Source organism: Jaculus jaculus, chromosome 1, assembly GCF_020740685.1.
Source record: "Jaculus jaculus isolate mJacJac1 chromosome 1, mJacJac1.mat.Y.cur, whole genome shotgun sequence".
Classification (NCBI taxonomy): Eukaryota; Metazoa; Chordata; class Mammalia; order Rodentia; family Dipodidae; genus Jaculus; species Jaculus jaculus.
This window is the reverse complement of record NC_059102.1, coordinates 222,833,506-222,854,081: the sequence shown is the minus strand read 5'-3', so window position 1 is coordinate 222,854,081 and position 20,576 is coordinate 222,833,506. Positions and strand designations below refer to the sequence as shown.

Genomic DNA, 20,576 nt, shown 5'->3' with positions numbered 1-20,576 from the left:
TTCCTTCCTTCCTTCCTTCCTTCCTTCCTTCCTTCCTTCCTTCCCTCCCTCCTTCCTTCCCTCCCTCCCTCTCTCTCTCCCTCTCTCCCTCTCCTCCTCTCTCTCTCTCTCTCTTTATTTCTTTCTTTCTCTCTTTCTCCTGAGGTAGGGTCTTGCTCTAGCCAAGGCTGATCTGGAATTAGTCTCAAGCTGGCCTTGAACTCACAGCAGTCCTCTTAACCTTGCCTCCCAAATGCTAGGATTAAAGGCATGCACTGCCATGGCTAGCTAACATGGCTTTTCTCAGAATGTGTCCCTGTCATTAAGCAATGCCTGGGGTGGGGGGCCGTCCATGCACACAGGAAGGATGATAGTGGTCTATGGTTTAGGAAGGCATGTCCCGATCTCTATGGTCTGGGCTGGTATATGGCTTAGTGACCAGGCACCTGACTAGCATGCACTAGGCCTGATATCCTGTCTCCTACAAAGCAAAGGTGAACAAAAAAGAGTACATCTCACTTCTTGAAGAAATCATGCTGCTCCTCTGGCCCCCAGTTTGACATCCATTGATGGTGGTGTACCAGGCCTCTGGAAGAGAAGGTTCTAGTTGAACCTCTGGGAACATGGCTTCCTTTTCATTGGCCTCTCCTTACCTGGGAGAGATGTGATTCTGTGCCCTGGCCCTTATGCGGGGATGGTCCAGCCAGCTGAACATATAGATGGTAACTTCATGGAAGTCCCAGAGGGGAAGGGACAGAAACCATTGCTCAAAAGACACTTGCATGGGCTGTGCTGCTGGGATTTGGTAGAGATGGATGGGGGGCTGTCCCCAAGCAGTTGGGCATTTGAGAGAAACCACAGAGTCAGGGCCTAGGGAAGCTGACGGTGCTTGATGGTGCTGTGATGAGGCCTAGGAACAGGACAGGATGAGGCAAGCTCTCAGCCTTCCTTCTTGACAGACAGCATCAGTGAAAATTGCCTCCCATTCTGTCTCCCTCTTGCTGTCATACAGCCCCCCATCTTGGTTGACCTGTGTCTTTCTGGGCACTGGTTTCAGATAACTCCAAGGCTCCTCCCACCCCATTTTTCTTCTGACTTCCCCAGATGTCATTCACCTTGGTTCCAGAGACATCTAAGGTGCTTCAGGCCTCTCTAGATTTTACTCTACCCTCTGCATACTTCTTTGATGTGTCCAAGACAAATTTTTTAAATATTTTATTTATTTATTTTGAGAGAGAGCAAGCAAGAGAAAGAGACAGATGGGGAAAGAGGATAATTTTTTTTCAGGGATGGTCATATTCCTGATCTGGGCACTAAAAGGAGCACCAGCTGTCCCTGCCAGTGAATCAAGACCGGCAGATCATCTCTGAGAACTCTAGCACACCAGGACAAGGTCCATGTCAGGATGTGATTCTAGTCTCAGCAAATTTTTGTTTTGGTTTGTGTTGCTCTGTTTGATATATAGCATTTAATATATGTATATATTTGGGAGGGAGGGAGGAGAAAAAAGCAGATAGAGAATGGGCATGCCAGGGCCTCCAGCCACTACAAAAAATTCTAGACAGCATGTGCCACCTTCTGCATCTGGTTTATGTGGGTACTGGGGAATCGAATTTGGGTCCTTAGGCTTCGCAGCAAAGTACCTTAATTTCTAAGCTATCTCTCCAGCCCCTGATAGAGCATTTTAGGCAACCCAAACTGTTTTTGAACTGGTTCTCCTACCTCTACTTCCTGAAGGCTAGGGTGACATGCATGTCCCCACCATACCCAGTCTAGAACTGGGCATGTTCTAGCTGTGACTTGAGCTGGGTGCAGTGGCTCATACCTTTAATCCCAGCACTCAGGAGACTGAATAGGAGAATTGTCATTAGTTCAGGGCCAGCCTGGGCTACAGAATGTGTTCCAACTCATTTGGGGCCATAGTGAGACCCTTCCTCAAAAAAGAAAAGGAAAAAGAAAAAAAAGAAACTGAGATCTAATCAGGCACTGTGATTAGCTCCCCCCCCCCGCCCCCTACACACACACACCCCATTCAAGCTCCATAGCTAGTAGAGACCACAGACTTGTAAATGAATGACTCTTAAGACTTCAGCTCCCTGGCCTCAGTGCCTTTCTCATCAGCTGTTCTCTGCCTAAAACACCCCATTCCTGCCCTTCCCTGTTCTTGCTCTCACCCATCAAGACCCAGCACCACTGGCTCCCTGCTGGGGTACTTGTTGGGTGTCATTCTATAAATGTTTGTGAGAGCCATGGGATGCCAGAATGATGCTAGGCAATGTGGTTGGGACACTGAGGGATCCAAAAGACTACAGTGTGACACCAGCTGGGAGCCTGTTAATATAGTGCAGCTTTAGGGTGCCAGTGGTGCTTGAGATGGAGCCTGCTGTTGAATCTCATTCTTGGGGCACATCGTCAGCATCATCCAGGAGACTGACCTTATCCCTTGTGTGTGGTGGGGGGCTGCGTGCATGCATGTGTATTCACATGTGTGTAGGAACACCTGTGGTGAGTGTGGAGGCCAGAAATTGATATAATGTATCTTTTGTTGTTGTTGTTTTTCAAGGTAGGGTCTCACTCTAGCTCAGGCTGACCTGGAATTCACTATGTAGTCTCAGGGTGGCCTCGAACTCATGGCGATCCTTCTGCCTCTGCCTCCCGAGTGCTGGGATTAAAGGTGTGAATGACCACACGTGGCATATATCTTCTTTAACCACAGTCTACCTTATTACTGAGGCAGGGTCTCTCACTTGATTGAACCCAGAGGTTACCTATTTGGCTAGGCTATCTAGTCAGCTTGCAACAGAGTCCTCTGTCTCTGCTTCTGTAGCCCTGGGATTACAGGTGGGCTGCCATACCCACCCACCATTTATGAGTGCCGGGTAGATGAACTCCAGTATTCATGCTTGCAAGGCGAGCACTTTATCCACTGAGCCATCTCCCTAGCCATCAAGCATCTTTCTAATGTCACTTCTTCAAGAAGGGCTTATAGCCTGTGTCTCATCCTCCAGTTGTCACTGGTTCCTTGGGCAATGATTTGCTGAATGTCCTTGCTTTCTGACAGGCTACAGCATGACCTCAGAGGCATCACTGGGCCCATATCATCTCTAAACATCCTTCCTGCTAGGGTGGAAAAGGTGGCTCCTGAGCTCCAATTCTTCCTTTGATGTCAAAAGGATGTCCTTTCTTCCCTAGGCTTCCACCAAATGCCCTGTAGCTTGAATTTCCATGGCTAGATTGCAAGAAAAACAAGCTACCTTCCCATTGCCTCAAATCTCAACTGTCCTGGGCAATGGACAAGCTATGCCAACCCCATTGTGAGTGAGTTAGCCAGGCACCAGACATTTGCTTCCCAATTAATCCTCTCTCTTTTCTCTTGCAGTGGTTCATATCACAGCAAGTATCCTTTTTCTTATGGATGCCTTCCCATCCCCTGGGAAGGCTGAAAGTGGAGCTCAGGGCCTTGGGTATATTAGGCAAAAGTTCTTTCACTGAAAAGCACCCCTAGTCCAATAGTGTACCCTTGAAGAAATGTGGGTTTTTTTTTTCATTTTTTAAAAAAATTTATAATTAACAACTTCCATGATTGTAAATAATATCCCAAATCCAATTCCTTCCCTCCCCCCACTTTCCCCTTTGAGCCTCCATTCTCCGTCATATTCCCCTACCCTCTCAATCAGTCTCTCTTTTATTTTGATGTCATTATCTTTTTCTTCCTATTATGATGGTCTTGTGTGGGTAGTGTCAGGCACTGTGAGGTCATGGGTATCAGGCCATTTTCTGTCTGGTGGAGCATGTTGTAAGGAGTCCTACCCTTGCTTTGGCTCTTACATTCCACCACCTCTTCCACAATAGACCCTGAGCCTTGGAAGGTGTGATTGACATATTGCAGTACTGAGCACTCTGTCACTTCTTCTCAGCACCGTGATGCCTTCTAAGGCATCCCAAGGTCACTGCCATCTGAAAAGAGAAAGTTCTCTAATGTTCCTTTTTTTAAAAAAAGAAAATATTTTTATTTATTCGTTTGAGAGACGGAAAGAGGCAGAAAGTGAAAGGAAGAGAATGGGCGCGCCAGGACTTCCAGCCACTGCAAACAAACTCCAGATGCATGCACCACCTTGTGCCTCTGGCTTCCATGGGTCCTGGGGAATCGAACTGAGTTCCTTTGGCTTTGCAGGCAAGCACCTTAACCACTAAGCCATCTCTCCAGCCCAGGATCTTTTTAGTGAAAAGTATATGTCAGAATCTTGGATCCTCTCCTGACTCCCCAGCCCTTGGCACTTACTTCCCTAGAGGCCTGGTGGCAGGCTACCTCTATGTCCTGTGTCAGCCCTACTGGACTTCAGATCACTGGAGTATATGGGAAACAGACCATCATGTACACTGCTACAGTGGGAACCCGGAGCTGCAACCCTGTTCAAGTGACTTTTCTGCAGTGTCTATACTTCCTTAACTCACACCACCAGATCCCACAGTTTGAAGATGTGAAATTTGAAGCCGCAAGTCTGCTGTCTGAACTGTACTGTCAGGAGGTAAGAACACATCATACCATAGTTCCAAAGAAAGTCACACAGCTAGCCTCCATCCAGCTTGCTGTATTTACATTACAGTCAGCCTTGGAGAACTAGGTGATTTATTCCATAACCTCAAAATGTCAAAGTTATTGGGTGATCAGCACCCTTCTACAAAATAGTAGTCTTTGTATAGAACTTGGACATAACCTCCCTTACATTTGATTCTGGTTTGGTTTTGTTTTTCGAGGTAGGGCCTCACTCTGGCCCAAGCTGACCTGGAACTCCCTGTGTAGTCTCAGGGTGGCCTCAAACTCAACTGTGATTTTTCTACCTCTTCCTCCCAAATGCTGGGGTTAAAGGCATGCACCACCATGGCCAGCTCTTGATTCTGTTTTTATTGTATTTTTTTGTTTGTTTTTAACTTTTTCATAGCTGGGGATTTGGTGCAGTAGTTAAAAGTGCTTGCTTTGCAAAGCCTGCCAGCCTAGGTTTGATTCCCCAGGGCCCATGTAAGCAAGATGTACAAAGTGGTACATGCATCTGGAGTTCATTTACACCAGTGTGTGGGGGGGATTATAGGTGTACATAACCATGTCCAGCTCTCAATTTTTTTTGTTTTGTTTTTAGAGTTAGGGTCTCACTCTAGCCCAGGCTGACCTGGAATTCACTCAGTAGTCTCAGGGTAGCCTTGAACTCACAGGGGTCTTCCTACGTCTGCCTCCCAAGTGCCGGGATTAAAGATAGGCACCACCATGCCTGACTTTTCTCTCAAATATTTTTGATCTGTGTTTCACTGAATCTGTGGGTGCAAGGCCCCAGGATACAAATAGCTGGCTGTATTTTTACTTTAATTTTTTAAAAATTTATTTGAAGCCGGGCTTGGTGGCACATGCCTTTAATCCCAATACTCGGGAGGCAGAGGTAGGATTGCTGTGAGTTGGAGGCCACCCTGAGACTACATAGTGAATTCCTGGTCAGCCTGAGCTAGAGTGAGACCCTACCTTGAAAACCCAAAAACAAAACCAAAGAAAGAAAGAAGGAAGGAAGGAAAGAAAAAAAAATTATTTGAGTGGGAGAGAGAGAGAATGGGTGCGCTAGGGCCTCCAGCCGCTGCAACCAAACTCCAGACGCACATGTGCCACCTTGTGCATCCAGCTTACATGGGTCCTGGGGAATTGAACCTGGGTCCTTTGGCTTTGCAGGCAAGTGCCTTAACTGCTAAGGTTGGCTGTATTTTACCACCTCCTGCACCAGAGTTTACCACTGCTTTGGTGATTAAGCATTTGCTAGTAGGGCTAGCAGAATCCTTTTCTGCTGAAGATGCTCAAGCACAGGTAGTTGACTAGGCACAGTGGATTACATTTGTAATCCTAGCACTCAGGAGGGAGGCTGAGTAGGAGGAACACAGTTAAAGGCCAGACTGCACTACACAGCAAGACCCTATCTCATTCAGGAGTTCAAGGTCATCCTCAAGGCCAACCCTGGCTACATGAGACCTTGTCTCAAAAAGTAAGTCTCTCCAGGTCAGCCTGGGCTAGAGTGAGCCCCTACCTCATAAAACAAAACAAAAGCCTCATAGTGTGGTAGTTCATTCCTTTAATACCAGCACCTAGGAGGCTGAGGTAAGAGGATCTCTGTGAGTTCAAGGCCAGCCTGAGCTGCAGGAATGAGTTCCAGGTCAACCTGGGCTAGAGTGAAACCCTACCTGCCTCAAAGAAAAAGGGTGGGGGGAGATAAGCAAGCAAGCATCTGGTTCCTAATTTTAGCAACCGCTGAAAATTGCCTTTTACTCCATATGGAGACTGAGTGACCTGTAACAAGCCATGTGTACCTTGTAGTTATCTGAGCCAGGAGCTGGCATCTCATTTGAATATAGGATTTTCAACTAAAGTGACTTTCAGTTCAGTTGGATGAGGGATAAGATGTTCCATGACATTTTGTTTTGTTTTGTTTTTTCAAGATCAGGTTTTGCTCTATCCCAGGCTGACCTATGTAGTCTCAGGGTGGCCTTGAACTCACAGAGATCTTCCTACTTCTGCCTCCCTAGTGCTGGGTTTAAAGGTGTGCATCATGATGCCTGGCTTACAAAAATTTTATGTATGCTTTCTGTCTAGGTAATTTCATGTTTTGTTTTTTTGAGGTAGGGCTTCACTCTAGCCCAGCTGACCTGGAATTCACTATGTAGTCTCAAGGTGGCCTTGAACTCCTAGTTATCCTCTCACCTCTGCCTCCCAAGTGCTGGGATTAAAGATAAACGCCACCACAGCCGGCCTAGACTTTTGTATTTTATAAAGTACATTTTATTTATTTACTTGAGAGTGAGAAAGAGGCAGAGAGAATGGTTGCACCAGGACCTCCAGCCATTGCAAACAAACTCCAGATGCATGTGCCCCATTGTGCATCTGGCTTACGCGGGTTCTGCAAAATTGAACTGGGATCCTTTGGCTTTGCAGGCAAATGCCTTAACCACTAAGCCATCTCTCCTGCCCAAGGCTTTTGTATTTTTATTTATTTGAGAGAGGGGGGGGGGAGAAGCAGGCAGAGAGAATGGGCATGCCAGGGCCTCCAGACACTGCAAATGAATTCCAGATGCATGTGCCACCTTGTGCCTCTGGTTTACGTGGGTCCTGGGGAATTGAATCTGGGTCCTTTGGCTTTGTAGGCAAGCACCATAACCACTAAGCCATCTCTCTAGCCTCTGTGTCTGTGTGTGTGTGTGTGTGTGTGTGTGTGTGTGTGTGTGTGTTGGTTTTTCGAGGTAAGGTCTCACTCTCTAGCCCAGGCTAACCTGGAATTCACTGTGTAGTTTCAGGATGGCCTCAAACTCATGGTGATCCACCTACCTCTGCCTCCCAAGTACTGGGATTAAAACATGTGTTTGTTTTTTTGAGCTATATTTATTTGCTTGAGAGAAAGAATGGGCACATAGAGCTTGTAATTACAAAATAACTCTAGACACATCTGCCTTTTTGTGCATCTGGCTTTATGTAGGTACTGGGAAATTGAAACCAGACTAGCAGGCTTTGCGAGGAAACACCTTGAACCATTGCTCCATCTCCCTAGCCTTTGTGGTTTTTTTAAATATATTTTATTTATTTATTTATTTATTTATTTATTTATTTATTTATTTGAGAAAGAGAGAGCGAGACAGAGGCACTAGGGCCTCCAGCCACTGCAAATGAACTCCAGATGCATGCACTACCTTGTGCATCTGGCTTACATGGGTCCTACAGAGTCAAACTGTGGTCCTCTGGCTTTGCAGGCAAACACCTTAACTGCTAAGCCATCTCTCCAGCCCTGGCCTTTGTTTTTTGAGCCAGTGTATCTGTAGTTCAGGCTGGCCTGGAACTTACTTCTATAGCTGACTGGCTTCAAAGTCACAGTCCTCCTGCCTCAGCCTCCTGAGTTTTGAGAATGTGTATACTATCATATCTGGTTGCATGAGAGGCTCTTTTATTTTGCTTCTCATACTGTATCCCAGATTAGCCTTGATCTCATGGGCAGTCTTCCACTCCTAAGTGCATGAGCAACTATGTCCAGTAGGAAGTTATTTTTGAAAATGTGCCAGAAAGTACAATAAAGTAGTTTGTCTCTCTCTCTCTCTCTCTCTCTCCCCCCTACTAAAGTAAATTGCCATTCCAAAAAACAAAATTCATTATGTAATCTCAGGGTGGCCTTGAACTCACAGTGATCCACCTACCTGTGCCTCCCAAGTGCTGGGATTAAAGGCGTGTGCCACCACAATTGGCTTTCCAAAAAAAATTCTTGAGGCTGGAGATGGCTTAGTGTTTCAAATGCTTGCCTGCAAAGCCTAAGGACTGTGTGGTGGGATATAAAACCAGATGCACAAGGTGGTACATGCATCTGGAGTTTGTTTGCAGTGGCTAGAGGCCCTGATGCACCTATTCTCCCCCCTGCCTCTTTTTTAACTCTCTCTCTCAAATAAATAAATATAAAAATAAAATATTTAGCAAAAAAAAAAAAATCCTTTCTCTAGTGAACAGGAGCGGCATCCTGCCTCAGCAACCTGATTGCAGCTTGTTTTTTCTCCTTGAACTTGAAACTTTCTCTTCAGAATTCTGTAGATGCGGCAAAGCCACTGCTTCGGAAGGCCATCCAGATCTCACAGCAAACCCCGTACTGGCACTGCCGCCTGCTCTTCCAGCTTGCTGTAAGTACCAGACCCAGACTTGGGGGGACATATGCCTCAAGTTTATGTCAGCAGACCCTCCTGGCTATGAACGGCCACCTCTTATTTCCTGGATCCTGCCTGCACTTCTCTCACAGTGATACACCCAGGCATCCCCTCTTTGTCCATTGTCTTGTCCTTCACATCAGCTGCCTGTCATGTTCCCCTCCCATGGTATCACATAGGTATTCATAGACTGTCACTCGCACAGCCTTTTCCCCATGGGTTGCTTGCCAGATTCCCACAATCTTGTACCTATTGGCAGATGAGAGGGCCAGTGGCCCATGACCTCTCATCTCAGCGTTGGTGGTGTGATGTGTGGGGGAGAAGTTGAAGCTCTCCATGGAGGCCCTGAGAGAGTCCAGTTGGGTGTAGGCCTCCCTTTCAGCTCTCTAGGCTTCTGGACTTAAAGCATCTTTAGACCTTGCTCTGAGACAAGAGTAGAAGGCTTGGCTCCCTCCCCATTGTTCTGCAGGATAGGTGCCTTTGGCAACCACAGTCATCACTCTTTCTCCTTCTAGCAACTACACACACTTGAGAAAGATCTAGTATCAGCCTGTGACCTCCTGGGCGTGGGAGCCGAGTATGCCCGTGTGGTGGGATCTGAGTATACACGGTAGGTACCACCTACTCTTCCTCTGCTGCTATGTAAGTTGCTTGGCTCTCCTATCTGGATCCCAAACAGAATGGCCGCTTCATGTGTAAAAGTTCCCCCTCTTGCAGTGGGGCATTCAAGTCCAGAGAGAGGCCAGCTTTGTCATACGCTGAATGGCTGGAGAGGGAGGCATAGATGGCCTGTAACATCTGCAGAGTTGGCTCTTGTCATGTTGTTTATAAGGCTTTCTTTTGATTTTTCAAGGTAGGGTCTTGCTCTAGCCCAGGCTGGCCTTGAACTCACAATGATCCTCCTGTCTCTGCCTCCTGAGTGCTGGGATTAAAAGTGTGCGCCACCATGCCCAGCGACCTTCAAGGCTCTCTTTTTCATGTTGTGGGACAGTTTCATTCTGTAGCCAGGTAGCCTCGAACTATTTGCTGCAATCCTCCTTCCTCATACACCCCAGTACTGGGATCACAGACCTGCAATATCATGTCCAACTTCCAAGTCTCTTAAAATAGAAAGTATTGGTAGGATTTGCTCTGGCTGCTGCCTTCATCACATATGTGCACTCTTGGCAGCATAACATGAGTATGACACAAACTGAAGTGTCCACCCATTCAGGTAGGCATTGAGGGCTCTGAGAACAGGGGGCCCAGTAACCAACATTAGTATGGTGCATGAGGCTGTTTAGAGCAGCATGCCCTGTCCCTCCCTTCTCACACAAGGGTCCCCCTACATAGACTCTGACCAGTGGTACTCTTACTCTGTGTGTAGGCGAGGCTTTAGAAAGTTCCCACACAGTACTTTCCTTGCTGAGGTGTTTGGGCAAGGCTCTAGACTTTCAAAGTCCTTGGTACCACACAGCTCCCCACAAACTGTCCTTGTCTGTAGAACACTGCCTGGGTTGGCAGAGATGTCACTAGGCTGTCCTGCCTTAGAATAGAGACTGCCATACTGTCTGGCCCAATACCCCACTTCTTTGTCCCTCTTCATCCCCAGCATATTGTAACTGTTGCCAGTTTCTTATGATGTACCAGCTCTGAGGACTTGGGGTTAGTGAGCCCTGAGGCCACCCTATGTAAGGTCATTCATGAGCATTGCCTGGACAGGTCCCTGTAGGTACATGGGCTCATGTCGTTTTTGTGGTCAGTGTTGAGAAGGGGCCAAGAGAGCTCTAGCTCCATGAAGGGCTCCAGTCTGTATGTCTGATTCTCAGTCTGGACTGATGTCATGGGGCCTCCAGGGCCAGGAGCTTTCTGGATGACAACGCAGGGAGCCTGACAAGAAGTCTTGAGAATTGACTACAACAGACAACAGAAAGGCAGACCATAGCATGTCTTAGCTCTGAGGTAATGATAGGGAATGGTGCATGGTGCCTGGAGCCACTGAGCCATGCCCCAGCCCTAAAATCAAGGCTCCCACAGGTCCAGTGCCAGTACCCTGAGATAGCTTTGGGGCAGAGGGGCAGAACCACTCTGGTTCCCTCTTGCTGTCTTCTCCATCTTGTCTCATAGATTTTCTTGCTGGCACCAGCTATGCATGTTTGTTCAGAATGTGTGGGCTAGAGAGGCTACTAGAGATTTTGGAGGTGGAGAGGGTAGAAAGGAGGTCTCTGATGCTCCCCACCCGCTTTCCGTAATCCTGAGTAGAACTTAAGAGAGGTTCAGCCAAATTCACAGACCAGGTGGCGAGGTGAGGGAGCTCAAGCTTTTCCCCTTCATTAAGTCAACATCTGTTGTATCGGGGAATTGAGGTGATAGTGTGGGTGCTCTCCTCTATCCTGCCATATCAAGTCCTTCTGTGATTTTGGAGTGCATGGGAATGTGTCATATAAAACATTAAATAAAGACACCAATTGTTACAGGCATGCCCATGAGACCATGCTTTAAAAAAAAAGAAAAAGAAGAAGAAAAAGTAGTCTGACACAGTCATGCAAATGTATCATCTCAGCTCTTGGGAAGTAAAGGCAAGAAGATGGATAAGTTCAAGGGTATATAGTTTGAGGCCAGCCTCAGCTACAGGAGACCTTATCTCAATCCCCCACCCTCCCACAAAATAATAAGTAAATAAATAAATATGGGCTGGATAGATTGCTCAGTGGTTAAGGCACTTGCCTGCAGACACCTGAGGACAGAAGTTTGATTCCCCATTTCCCATGTAAAGCCAGATGCACAAAGTGGCACGTGAATCTGGAATTTGTTTGCAGTGGCTAGGGACCCTGGCGCACACATTCTCTCCCTCCCTTCCTCCCCCCTGCTTGTAAATAAATAATATAAAAATATAACTTAAGCTGGGCGTGGTGGTGCATGCCTTTAATCCTAGCACTAGGGAGGCAGAGGGAGGCAGATCACCATGAGTTTAAGGCTACCCTGAGATTACATAGTGAATTTCAGGTCAGCCTGAGCTAGAGTGAGACCCTGCCTTGAAAAACCAAAAATAAAATACATAAGTATATATATACACACACACACACACACGCATACATATATACATGCATGCAAACATATATACATGGGCTGGAGAAATAGCTTAGATGTCAAGGTATGCCTACAATGTCTAAGAACCCAGGTTCAATTCCCCAGGACCAACCTAAGCCAGATGCACAAAGTGATACATGCAGCTAGAGTTTGTTTACAGTGGCTGGAGCCCCTGGCGTGCCCATTCTCTCTCTATATCTGCCTGCCTCCCTTTCCAGTAATTAAATAAATAACATTTAAAAATAGATAGGGGCTGGAGAAATAGTATAGTGTTTAAGGCACTTGCCTGTGAAGCCAAAGGACCCAGGTTTGATTCCCCAGGATCCACATAAGCCAGATGCACAAGGGGCACACTCATCTGGAGTTTGTTTGCAGTGGCTGGAGGCCCTGGCACACCCATTCTCTTTCTCTCTGCCTGTTTCTCAAATAAAGACAAATAAAATACTAAAATAAATAAATAAATAAATAAATAAATAGAACAAAAAGATAGGCCTGGAGAGACGGCTTAGCTGTTAAGGAGATAGCCTGTGAAGCCAAAGGACCCAGCTTTAATTCCCCAGTACCCATGTAAGCCAGATGTATATAGTGGCATATGCATCTGGAGTTTGTTTGCAGTGGCTAGAAGCCCTGGTATGCTCATACTCATTCATATTCTCTCTCTCTCCCCTCCCTCCCTCCCACTTTCTCACATGAATAAGTAAACTTTTTTTTAAAAAATAGTGCAGAGGACAAAATGCAGCAATCTTTAAATAATGATCTCTGATGAGTGTTCCCATCATCTACACATTGGGTCCTGTGAGCACTAGGGTGACTGGTTACATTGGTCCCAGGGCTCATGGGGCCTTATAGTCCTGAAATCCCATCTTGTTTTCAGGGCACTGTTCCTGCTCAGCAAGGGAATGGTAAGTTGGGGCTAGGTGGGTGGTTGGGACAACCATGTTGCAGAAGTAACGTCAGCCACATGGGCTCTGCTCCTGTCCCACCATGTAGCCTCTAGGGCACAGGATTTTCCCCAGTGGGCTTGAGATGGGACTCTCAGGTTCTAGGTAGTGGGGTGTGCTGTGGGACTACCTATGCCTGGGTTTCTCTACCCCCCCCCCATATGAGTGGGCAGGTAGCTGTGTCCCTGAGGCGCTGCTGCACATGTCAGTGTGGCCCCTTGCTCCCCCTACCCCCATATCAGCTGCTGCTGATGGAACGCAAGCTGCAAGAGGTGCACCCGCTGCTCACCTTGTGTGGGCAAATTGTGGAGAACTGGCAAGGGAACCCCATCCAGAAGGAATCACTGCGTGTCTTCTTCCTGGTGCTCCAGGTGACCCACTACCTGGATGCTGGGCAGGTATGTGATCTCTCCTGGGAGGGCTGTCAGGAAGCAAGGAGACTCAGGCTGCAACATCACCTCTACCAGTCTTATCCCAGGCCTTTCTGGCACATGTTCTGATGTGTCCCCACAGCATTCAGAGAACAGGCTCTGTCCCAGTGGCCTGTCCTTAACTTGAGTGCATTGCGAAGCCTCCCTGGGGAACAGGTGCTCAGGTGTGTGGTGTGTGCAGGTGAAGAGTGTAAAGCCGTGTCTGAAGCAGCTGCAGCAGTGCATCCAGACCATCTCCACTCTGCATGATGATGAAATACTGCCCAGCAACCCCGCTGACCTTTTCCACTGGCTGCCCAAGGAGCATATGTGTGTGCTTGTCTACCTGGTGAGTCTTGCCATCCAGGGCATGGGTGGGGAGAGGGCTCTACTAATCACTTTGCTCCTGTTGCCAGGTGACTGTGATGCACTCCATGCAAGCTGGCTACCTGGAAAAAGCACAGAAGTACACGGACAAGGCCCTCATGCAGCTGGAGAAACTCAAGAGTAAGTATCCTGACCAGCAGGTCCATTATCTTCTATCCCCACCACTACATTGGTGCATGTAAAAACTGGGACAGTCAGCTGAGACCAGGCAAGCTGCTTTTGCCAGTGGTCCTCAGCATTGTGACATGGACGTGCTTGCAGAGGCCAGGACCAGAATTTAAACCTGATCTTTGGGTGTGGTGGCTTCTGTCTACATATTCAACTAACCCATCTTAGGGGACAAAGGTTATGCTTATCCTTGCCTCTCTCCCAGTGCTCGACTGCAGTCCCATCCTGTCATCTTTCCAAGTGATCCTGCTGGAACACATCATCATGTGCCGGCTCGTCACAGGCCACAAGGCCACTGCGCTGCAGGAGGTGGGCCACAGCTAAGTGAACAGGGCTGCAGAGTCAGGTGGGAGATGGTAAATACACCAAGCATGCATTAGCAAAATGCCCTATAATGTCATCTCTTTGTCTCACTGTCACTGAGCTATTTACAACCCTGTCTGCACATGATGGATTGTAGACTGATGTAAAGCCAGTGGTCTCTGCTCCAAACTTGCACATCCAGGGCTCATTAATCCAGTGTAAGGAACTTGATGGGGTCTTCAGGCCCCTCCTTCCCTTCATCACCATGATGCCCACCTTCTAAAAGGGCTCAGGCCTCAGCAAGCTGGAGCTACTTTATAGCCTTGACACATTAGAGAGGGTTGACAAGAGTCATTATGCACAGGAATGTGTTTTATATTCTGAGACCACCAGGACTTTGATCCCAGTGTGGGCAAGTGGGATGCAAGCTTATTTGCCAGCTTTGAGGCTACATTCCAACATGCTCAGATGCCAGTTCTCAGAGATGGACCATGACTTCAGCATGTTCTCCCCACAGATCTCTCAGGTGTGCCAGCTGTGCCAGCAGTCCCCCCGGCTCTTCTCCAACCATGCTGCCCAACTACACACACTGCTAGTGAGTACACCTGCACTGGGCACCAAGTTATACCCTGCCCTACCCTCACCAGCATCCAGACGGTTCTCAGGTAGGTCCCAGAGCATTCCCAGAGAGCATTGTCCAGCCTGTCAAGCATCTCAACAACCTGCCTAAGGTTTGGGGAGGCGGGGTTCCTTAGCATCAGCATGCGGCTCATTGCAGTGTGCTCAGTCATGTGTTAAGCTTCTCTAGGGTCCCCATGTAAGCTACATCAGGTCTGATCAGAGCTGCATTGGGCTCTGGGACTTGCCTCATAGCAGTGACCTCTCTCCTTGCAGGGCCTATACTGTGTCTCAGTTAATTGCATGGACAACGCAGAAGCCCAGTTCACCACAGCCCTGAGGGTAAGGCTACCCTCTCCCCAACCCTTGGATGGGCACTAGAGTTAAATTGGGTGCCATGAGGACATCAACCAATGCTGTGGGCTACAAGCCTCATGGCAGACATCCTAATGCTCATGGAGGTGGAGTGGCTTGGCTTTAGGGCAGACAGTAGATATTTTCTTGTCTCTTCAGACACATTGACACCTAGTGACCCCCTCCACTCTTGTCCAAGGATGGAGTAGCCCAGGTTTTACAGTTCTCTTAAGCCACCCCATGTGAATGGTGGCTGAGACATGAGGCCAGGTCTACCGAGACCACCCCAGACTTGCTCTGGGTGCTTGAGGACAGGACAGGGTTTGCCCAGCCAGAGAGAGGCTCTGTCAGGGGCACAGATAGTCCCCTGCTCTTGGCCTCCCTCCATGTCCTGCTGAGCCCTGGTAGGAGGCTGCTTCCATGCCATCCACAGTAATCCAGAGCAGATCTCCCAGCCCCACACATCCGACCCCAGCACCAAACAAGGGTATCCCTCCCTTAGCTTCAGTGTCTTTATGGGACACCTGTTTACTACACCAAAATGGCTCTCAGTAGAGATGTTGAGGAGCACAGGCTGCTCCATGGGCGACTTGGACAAGGTTACTGGGGATGTCCTTCTGTTGGATGGTGGCTGCCTTTGTGGAGGTCACTATTCCTGTGGGTGCTACTGTCCCTGCTGCTGGCCTTGAAGACACAGAAGCCGTGCTAGACATGTTTGACATGAAGGGCTTACTGAGTATGTGTTCCTCTGCCTCTCCCTCTCTGGGCTTGTCCCCTCCTATAGCAGTGCTGGGAGCCCTACCATTTACATCTGTGACCTCTCACCATCCCTCCCTCCCCAGGTCACTTCCTATACAAGGTGTCTCAACATCAAAATTCCCAAAGCAGGGCTAGGGAGATAGCTCAGTAGTTAAAGGTGCTTGCTTGCAAAGCCTACCCACCCAGGTTTAATTCCCCAGTACTCACAAAGTGGCACATGCACCTGAAATTCCTCTGCTGTAGCAAGAGGCTCTTGCCTGCCCATTCATTTTCTCTCTCACACAAACATTTTTTTTAATTCCCAAAGCCAGCAGGACATGGTGGTGCATGCCTTTAATCCCAGCACTTGGGATGCAGAGGTAGGAGAATCACCATGAGTTTGAGGCCAGCCTGAGACTACAGTGAGTTCCAGGTCAGCCTGGGCTAGAGTGAGACCCTGCCTCAAAAGGGGAGAGGGGGTATCCCAAAGCTGAGCATGGTAGTAGAGGCTGAGGAAGGAGAACCACTGTAATATCACTGTAATTCCAAGTCCAGCCTGGGGCTACAGAATGAGGTCCAGGTCAGTAAGCCTGGGCCAAAGTAAAATCCTACCTTGGTGGGGGTGGAACAAGCCAAGTGAAGTGGCACATGCCTTTAATTCCCAGCATGGGAGGCAGGGGTAGAAGGATCACCATGAGTTTGAGGCCACCTTGAGACTACATAGTGAATTTTAGGTTAGCCTGAGCTAGAATGAGATCCTATCTCAAAACCAAAAAGAGGGCTGGAGAGATGGCTTAGCAGTTAAAGTGCCTGCCTACAAAGCCTAAGAACACATCTTTTAATCTCTAGGTTCCACAGCCAGACGCACAGGGACACAAGTGTGCAATTTCGCACATGTGCACAAGGGGGCACACACATCTGGAGTTTGTTCACAGCTGCTGAAAGGCCCTGACGCACCAACCAGTTCTCTCCCTCTCCCTCCCTCCTTCCCTCTCTCTCTCTCCTCGCCTCTCAAAAAAAAATAAAAATAAAAATAAAAAACAAAAAGGAAAAAAAATTGGAGAAATTGATCAACGATTAAGGTGCTTGCTTGCAAAGCCCGACAGCCTGAGTTTGATTTCCCAGTACCCATAGAAAGCCAGATGCACATAGTGGTGCATATGTTCATTAGTAGAGGCCTTTGTGCACCCCTATTTACTCATCCATAGTCCCTCTTTCTCTCTATCTGTCTCTTCCTGTCTCTTTGCAAATAAATAAATAGAGCCGGGCATGGTGGCACATGCCTTTAATCCTAGCACTCAGGAGGCAGAGGTGGTAGAATCACAGTGAGTTTGAGGGCACCCTGAGACTACATAGTGAATTCCAGGTCAGCCTGGGCCAGAGTGAAATCCTACCTCGAAAATAAAATAAAACAAATAGAATTTTTTTTTTTAAAGCTGGGCCAGGTGTTAATCCTAGCCCTCAGGAGACTGAGGTAGGATCACTGTGAATTCAAGGTTAGCTTGGGACTACATACAGATTGAGTTCCAGGCTAGCCTAGATTAGAGTGAGATCCTACCTTCAAAGGAAAAAAAAAAAAAAAAAAACCGGGTGTGGTGGCGCATGCCTTTAATTCCAGCACTCCGGAGGCAGAGGTAGGAAGGAGTGCCGAGAGTTCGAGGCCACCCTGAGACTACATAGTAAATTCCAGGTCAGCTTGAGCTAGCGTAAGACCCTACCTCGGAAAACCAAAAATAAATATATCTATATATTTCCCAAACCCATGTGCCATGGGGTCACCTCTGTCCTGAAGAATACACAAGAAGGGATACAGTTAAAACAGAAATAGGAGTCCCATACCCAAACCCATGCTCCTCTTGGTTCCACAGCAGATATACCAGAGTTGTTGTGTCTTAGGACATCCATGCTTGTTTCACAGAGGGATGCTCTGGATTTTCATGTACCTGGGTCTCGTGTGGGCTATACATTTTCTTTTTTTTGGGGGGGGGGGAGGGAATAAAGGCGTGCGCCACCACGCCCGGCTTTATACATTTTCTTATACCACCTGTCCTACTGTCCTGTCTACGATGACAGACCAGACTATTTGTGTCTTCTCTTGAGCATCTTATTTTCCAAGGCTAGGGTGGGCTAGGGTTTGACTCATTGTCAAAACATATGCCTAGCTGGGCATGGTCTTTAATCCCAGCACTTGAAAGACAGGTAAGAGTATCACTGTGAGTTTGAGGCCATCTTGAGACTGTGTAGTGAATGGTTAACCTGGGCAAGACTCTACCTCGAAAAACCAAAAACACTTTCTTAGCATTTTCTTAGTACACTTTCTTAGTACAAGAGTCTATTACTTACCCAGCATACAAAAAGGTGTGAAGGCTGGACATATAGCTTAGTTGGTAGAATGTTTACCTAGCATTACATAAACTAGGCATGGTAATCCATACCTTTAATCCCAGCTCTTGGGATATGAAGGCAGGAGGATCAGAAGTTTCAAAGTGATCCTCAGCTACATAACAAGTTTAAGGCTAGCCTGGGCAACCTGAGACCTTATTTCAAAGCCAACCAGGTTGGTACATGCCTATAATATTTTAAAGTTTTTTTCTCCTTTTATATTTTTATTTGTTTGCAAGCTGGGAGAGAGAATGGGCATGCTAGGGCCTCTAGCTACTGCAAACTCCAAACACATGCACCAGTTTGCCTCTGGCTTTATGTGGGAACTAGGGAATTGGGTTCTTAGGTTTTGCAGGCAAGCACCTTAACTGCTGAGCCATCTCCCTAACCCGTGCCTATAATATTTGAAAGGTTGAGGCAGGAGGATGGAGAGTTCCAGACTAATGTATTGAGACCTTGTCTCTAAAATAAAAAACCAGGAAGTTCAGCCCACCTTCTACCACTAGTCATTTACAGGATCTAGATAGACACCAACTTTCCTCTTCATGCTCTAAATGTAATGTGGCTGGTGTTGTGATAGGAAAAAGGACTAATCTCTATGTTGCCCTTGAGCTTAAGGGGGGGGGGGGGTCTAAAGTAAGGTTTTGAGCTTCCTCACAACTCTTATCTCTCATTTCAGCTCACCAACCACCAGGAGCTGTGGGCCTTCATTGTGACCAACCTTGCGAGTGTGTATATACGGGAAGGAAATAGACACCAAGAGGTAGTAGGTGACATGCTTCATGTTTGGTATCCTTTCTTTCCATCTTGCTCAATGGCTGGGACTATCTTAAGTATATATCTCAATGGGGAAGTGGCAGCCCTTATGGGAAGCACACAAGCTGGTTCAGTAGCTAGGGCTGGGGAGTCAGTCCAGGGACAGCATTCCTGCGGCCATGTGACTTCTGTCAGAAACCAGCCAAGCTTTAGAAGATAATTGACTATTTCTCCCTAAATCAGTCAATCTCTCTGTCCCTCCCTCTGTATGTGTTGGGGGGAGAGGGGCCTTCTCGGGGCAAGGAGGGCCTGGTGTATTCTGGGCAAGCATTTTCACTGGACTATACCGCAGTCCAGATCCAATGGCCTGTTGTCCAGCTACCTGCTGTGCAACTTTGGCCAGGCACCAGCATGCGCCTGCCTCAAGTGGGGTTCCTACAAAACTAAAAGGTTCTATAAAGGTGGGTGGTCATATAGGGCTATCCTCACAGGCGAGGTATACTCATGAGCTTCCTAAGCAGTCTATGGAAGTCAGGTTTCTCCCACCATTCCCCTTCAAGCTGGCCTCCCTCCTCCAGTATCACAAATTCTCTCCAGCCCCATGGCCTTCATTCTAGGCCAAGCCACCTTTACTTCTTAAATACAGAAATCGAGGCTGACCTTCCAGACTGGGTAGGTAGATATACCAGGCTGTCTCCACCATCCTAGAGCTGCAGTGGAGTCAGAGGGGCAGACATGGGCTTGATGTCACACAAAAAAAAGCCCAACCCGCCTATTTCCTATCCCACCCATTGTCTAGCCAGGGAAGTCTAGTGCAGCTCACTTCTTCCCTGTTCACTACTTCATCCCCACAGATGACCTACCCCTTCTCCTGCAGGCTGCTACGGCCAAGCAAGCTTCAGGGGTTGGGTTCTGGCTGTGAGTGCCACAGCCTCCATGGAGTTTTTAGGCAGCTCTGATCCCCCATGGCACTTTCATGGCCCAGCCTACTCTGGTGGAGCTCCAGCTGGTCCTAACTGTCCTCTCTTCCCCCAGCTGTACAGTCTACTGGAAAGGATAAACCCAGACCATAGCTTCCCTGTCAGGTGAGTGGCTGCACCCTATAAATGTCCATGCCCCCCTGCCTTCTGATTTGCTTGCACTCCACCCTTTCAAACAGTCTGTTGAGGCAACCTTTTGGGAAGCCTGTTCTTTGTCCCAACTCCCCAGGTGACGGTCTGCTATCCCCACAGCTCACACTGTCTCCGCGCGGCAGCATTCTACGTGCGCGGGCTCTTCTCCTTCTTCCAGGGCCGCTACAACGAGGCCAAGTGAGTGTGGGGCAGGGTGCTGTGTCCTCAGGTTCCCCTTCATCCCACAGCCCATGCCAGCCCCAATCTCTCCTCTGTGAGCCATGTCCCAGTAGGGCATAAGTGCCTGTGTTTCCTTGAGTAGGCGATTTCTGCGAGAAACTCTAAAGATGTCCAATGCAGAAGACCTGAACCGGCTCACAGCCTGCTCCCTTGTGTTACTGGGCCACATCTTTTACGTGCTTGGGAACCACAGGGTGAGTGTCTATACCTGTAGGATTGCAGCCTAAGGGACACTGCCATAGGGCACATTTCCTGTCCTGGGGCTCAGAGGGCAGAAAGTGGCCTCCCTGTACACTCAGTGTGCTCCTTCCAGCAACTGTCCCTGTGGCACATGTAGCACCTTGCAGCAGCCCAGCAATTTGTGAGCTTCTTGAATGTGTCACACTCACTGTCACCCATGTGACCTCATAGGC

General features: G+C 48.1%; 1 protein-coding gene and 1 non-coding gene across 4 annotated transcripts in view; one reads left to right on the top strand and one right to left on the bottom strand.

The window, feature by feature from the left end:
- Positions 1-20,576, top strand: part of Mau2 (MAU2 sister chromatid cohesion factor) — a 39,852-nt gene that overhangs the window by 13,229 nt on the left and 6,047 nt on the right. For 2 of the 3 annotated variants that reach the window (XM_045146184.1, XM_004665993.2), the window contains exons 2-16: positions 3,359-3,376; positions 4,443-4,508; positions 8,566-8,661; positions 9,201-9,295; positions 12,629-12,656; positions 12,938-13,093; positions 13,308-13,454; positions 13,522-13,612; positions 13,866-13,969; positions 14,481-14,558; positions 14,858-14,923; positions 18,735-18,821; positions 19,847-19,896; positions 20,044-20,121; positions 20,246-20,357. In XM_045146184.1, the coding sequence (XP_045002119.1) occupies positions 3,359-3,376; positions 4,443-4,508; positions 8,566-8,661; positions 9,201-9,295; positions 12,629-12,656; positions 12,938-13,093; positions 13,308-13,454; positions 13,522-13,612; positions 13,866-13,969; positions 14,481-14,558; positions 14,858-14,923; positions 18,735-18,821; positions 19,847-19,896; positions 20,044-20,121; positions 20,246-20,357 (1,272 nt within the window). The remainder of the gene's footprint in view (positions 1-3,358; positions 3,377-4,442; positions 4,509-8,565; positions 8,662-9,200; positions 9,296-12,628; positions 12,657-12,937; positions 13,094-13,307; positions 13,455-13,521; positions 13,613-13,865; positions 13,970-14,480; positions 14,559-14,857; positions 14,924-18,734; positions 18,822-19,846; positions 19,897-20,043; positions 20,122-20,245; positions 20,358-20,576) is intronic. The other variant, XM_004665994.2, reaches the window with a different exon arrangement.
- Positions 1,273-1,403, bottom strand: LOC123457819. The gene has a single exon (XR_006635182.1). It is a non-coding gene; the product is annotated as a small nucleolar RNA SNORA3/SNORA45 family (small nucleolar RNA).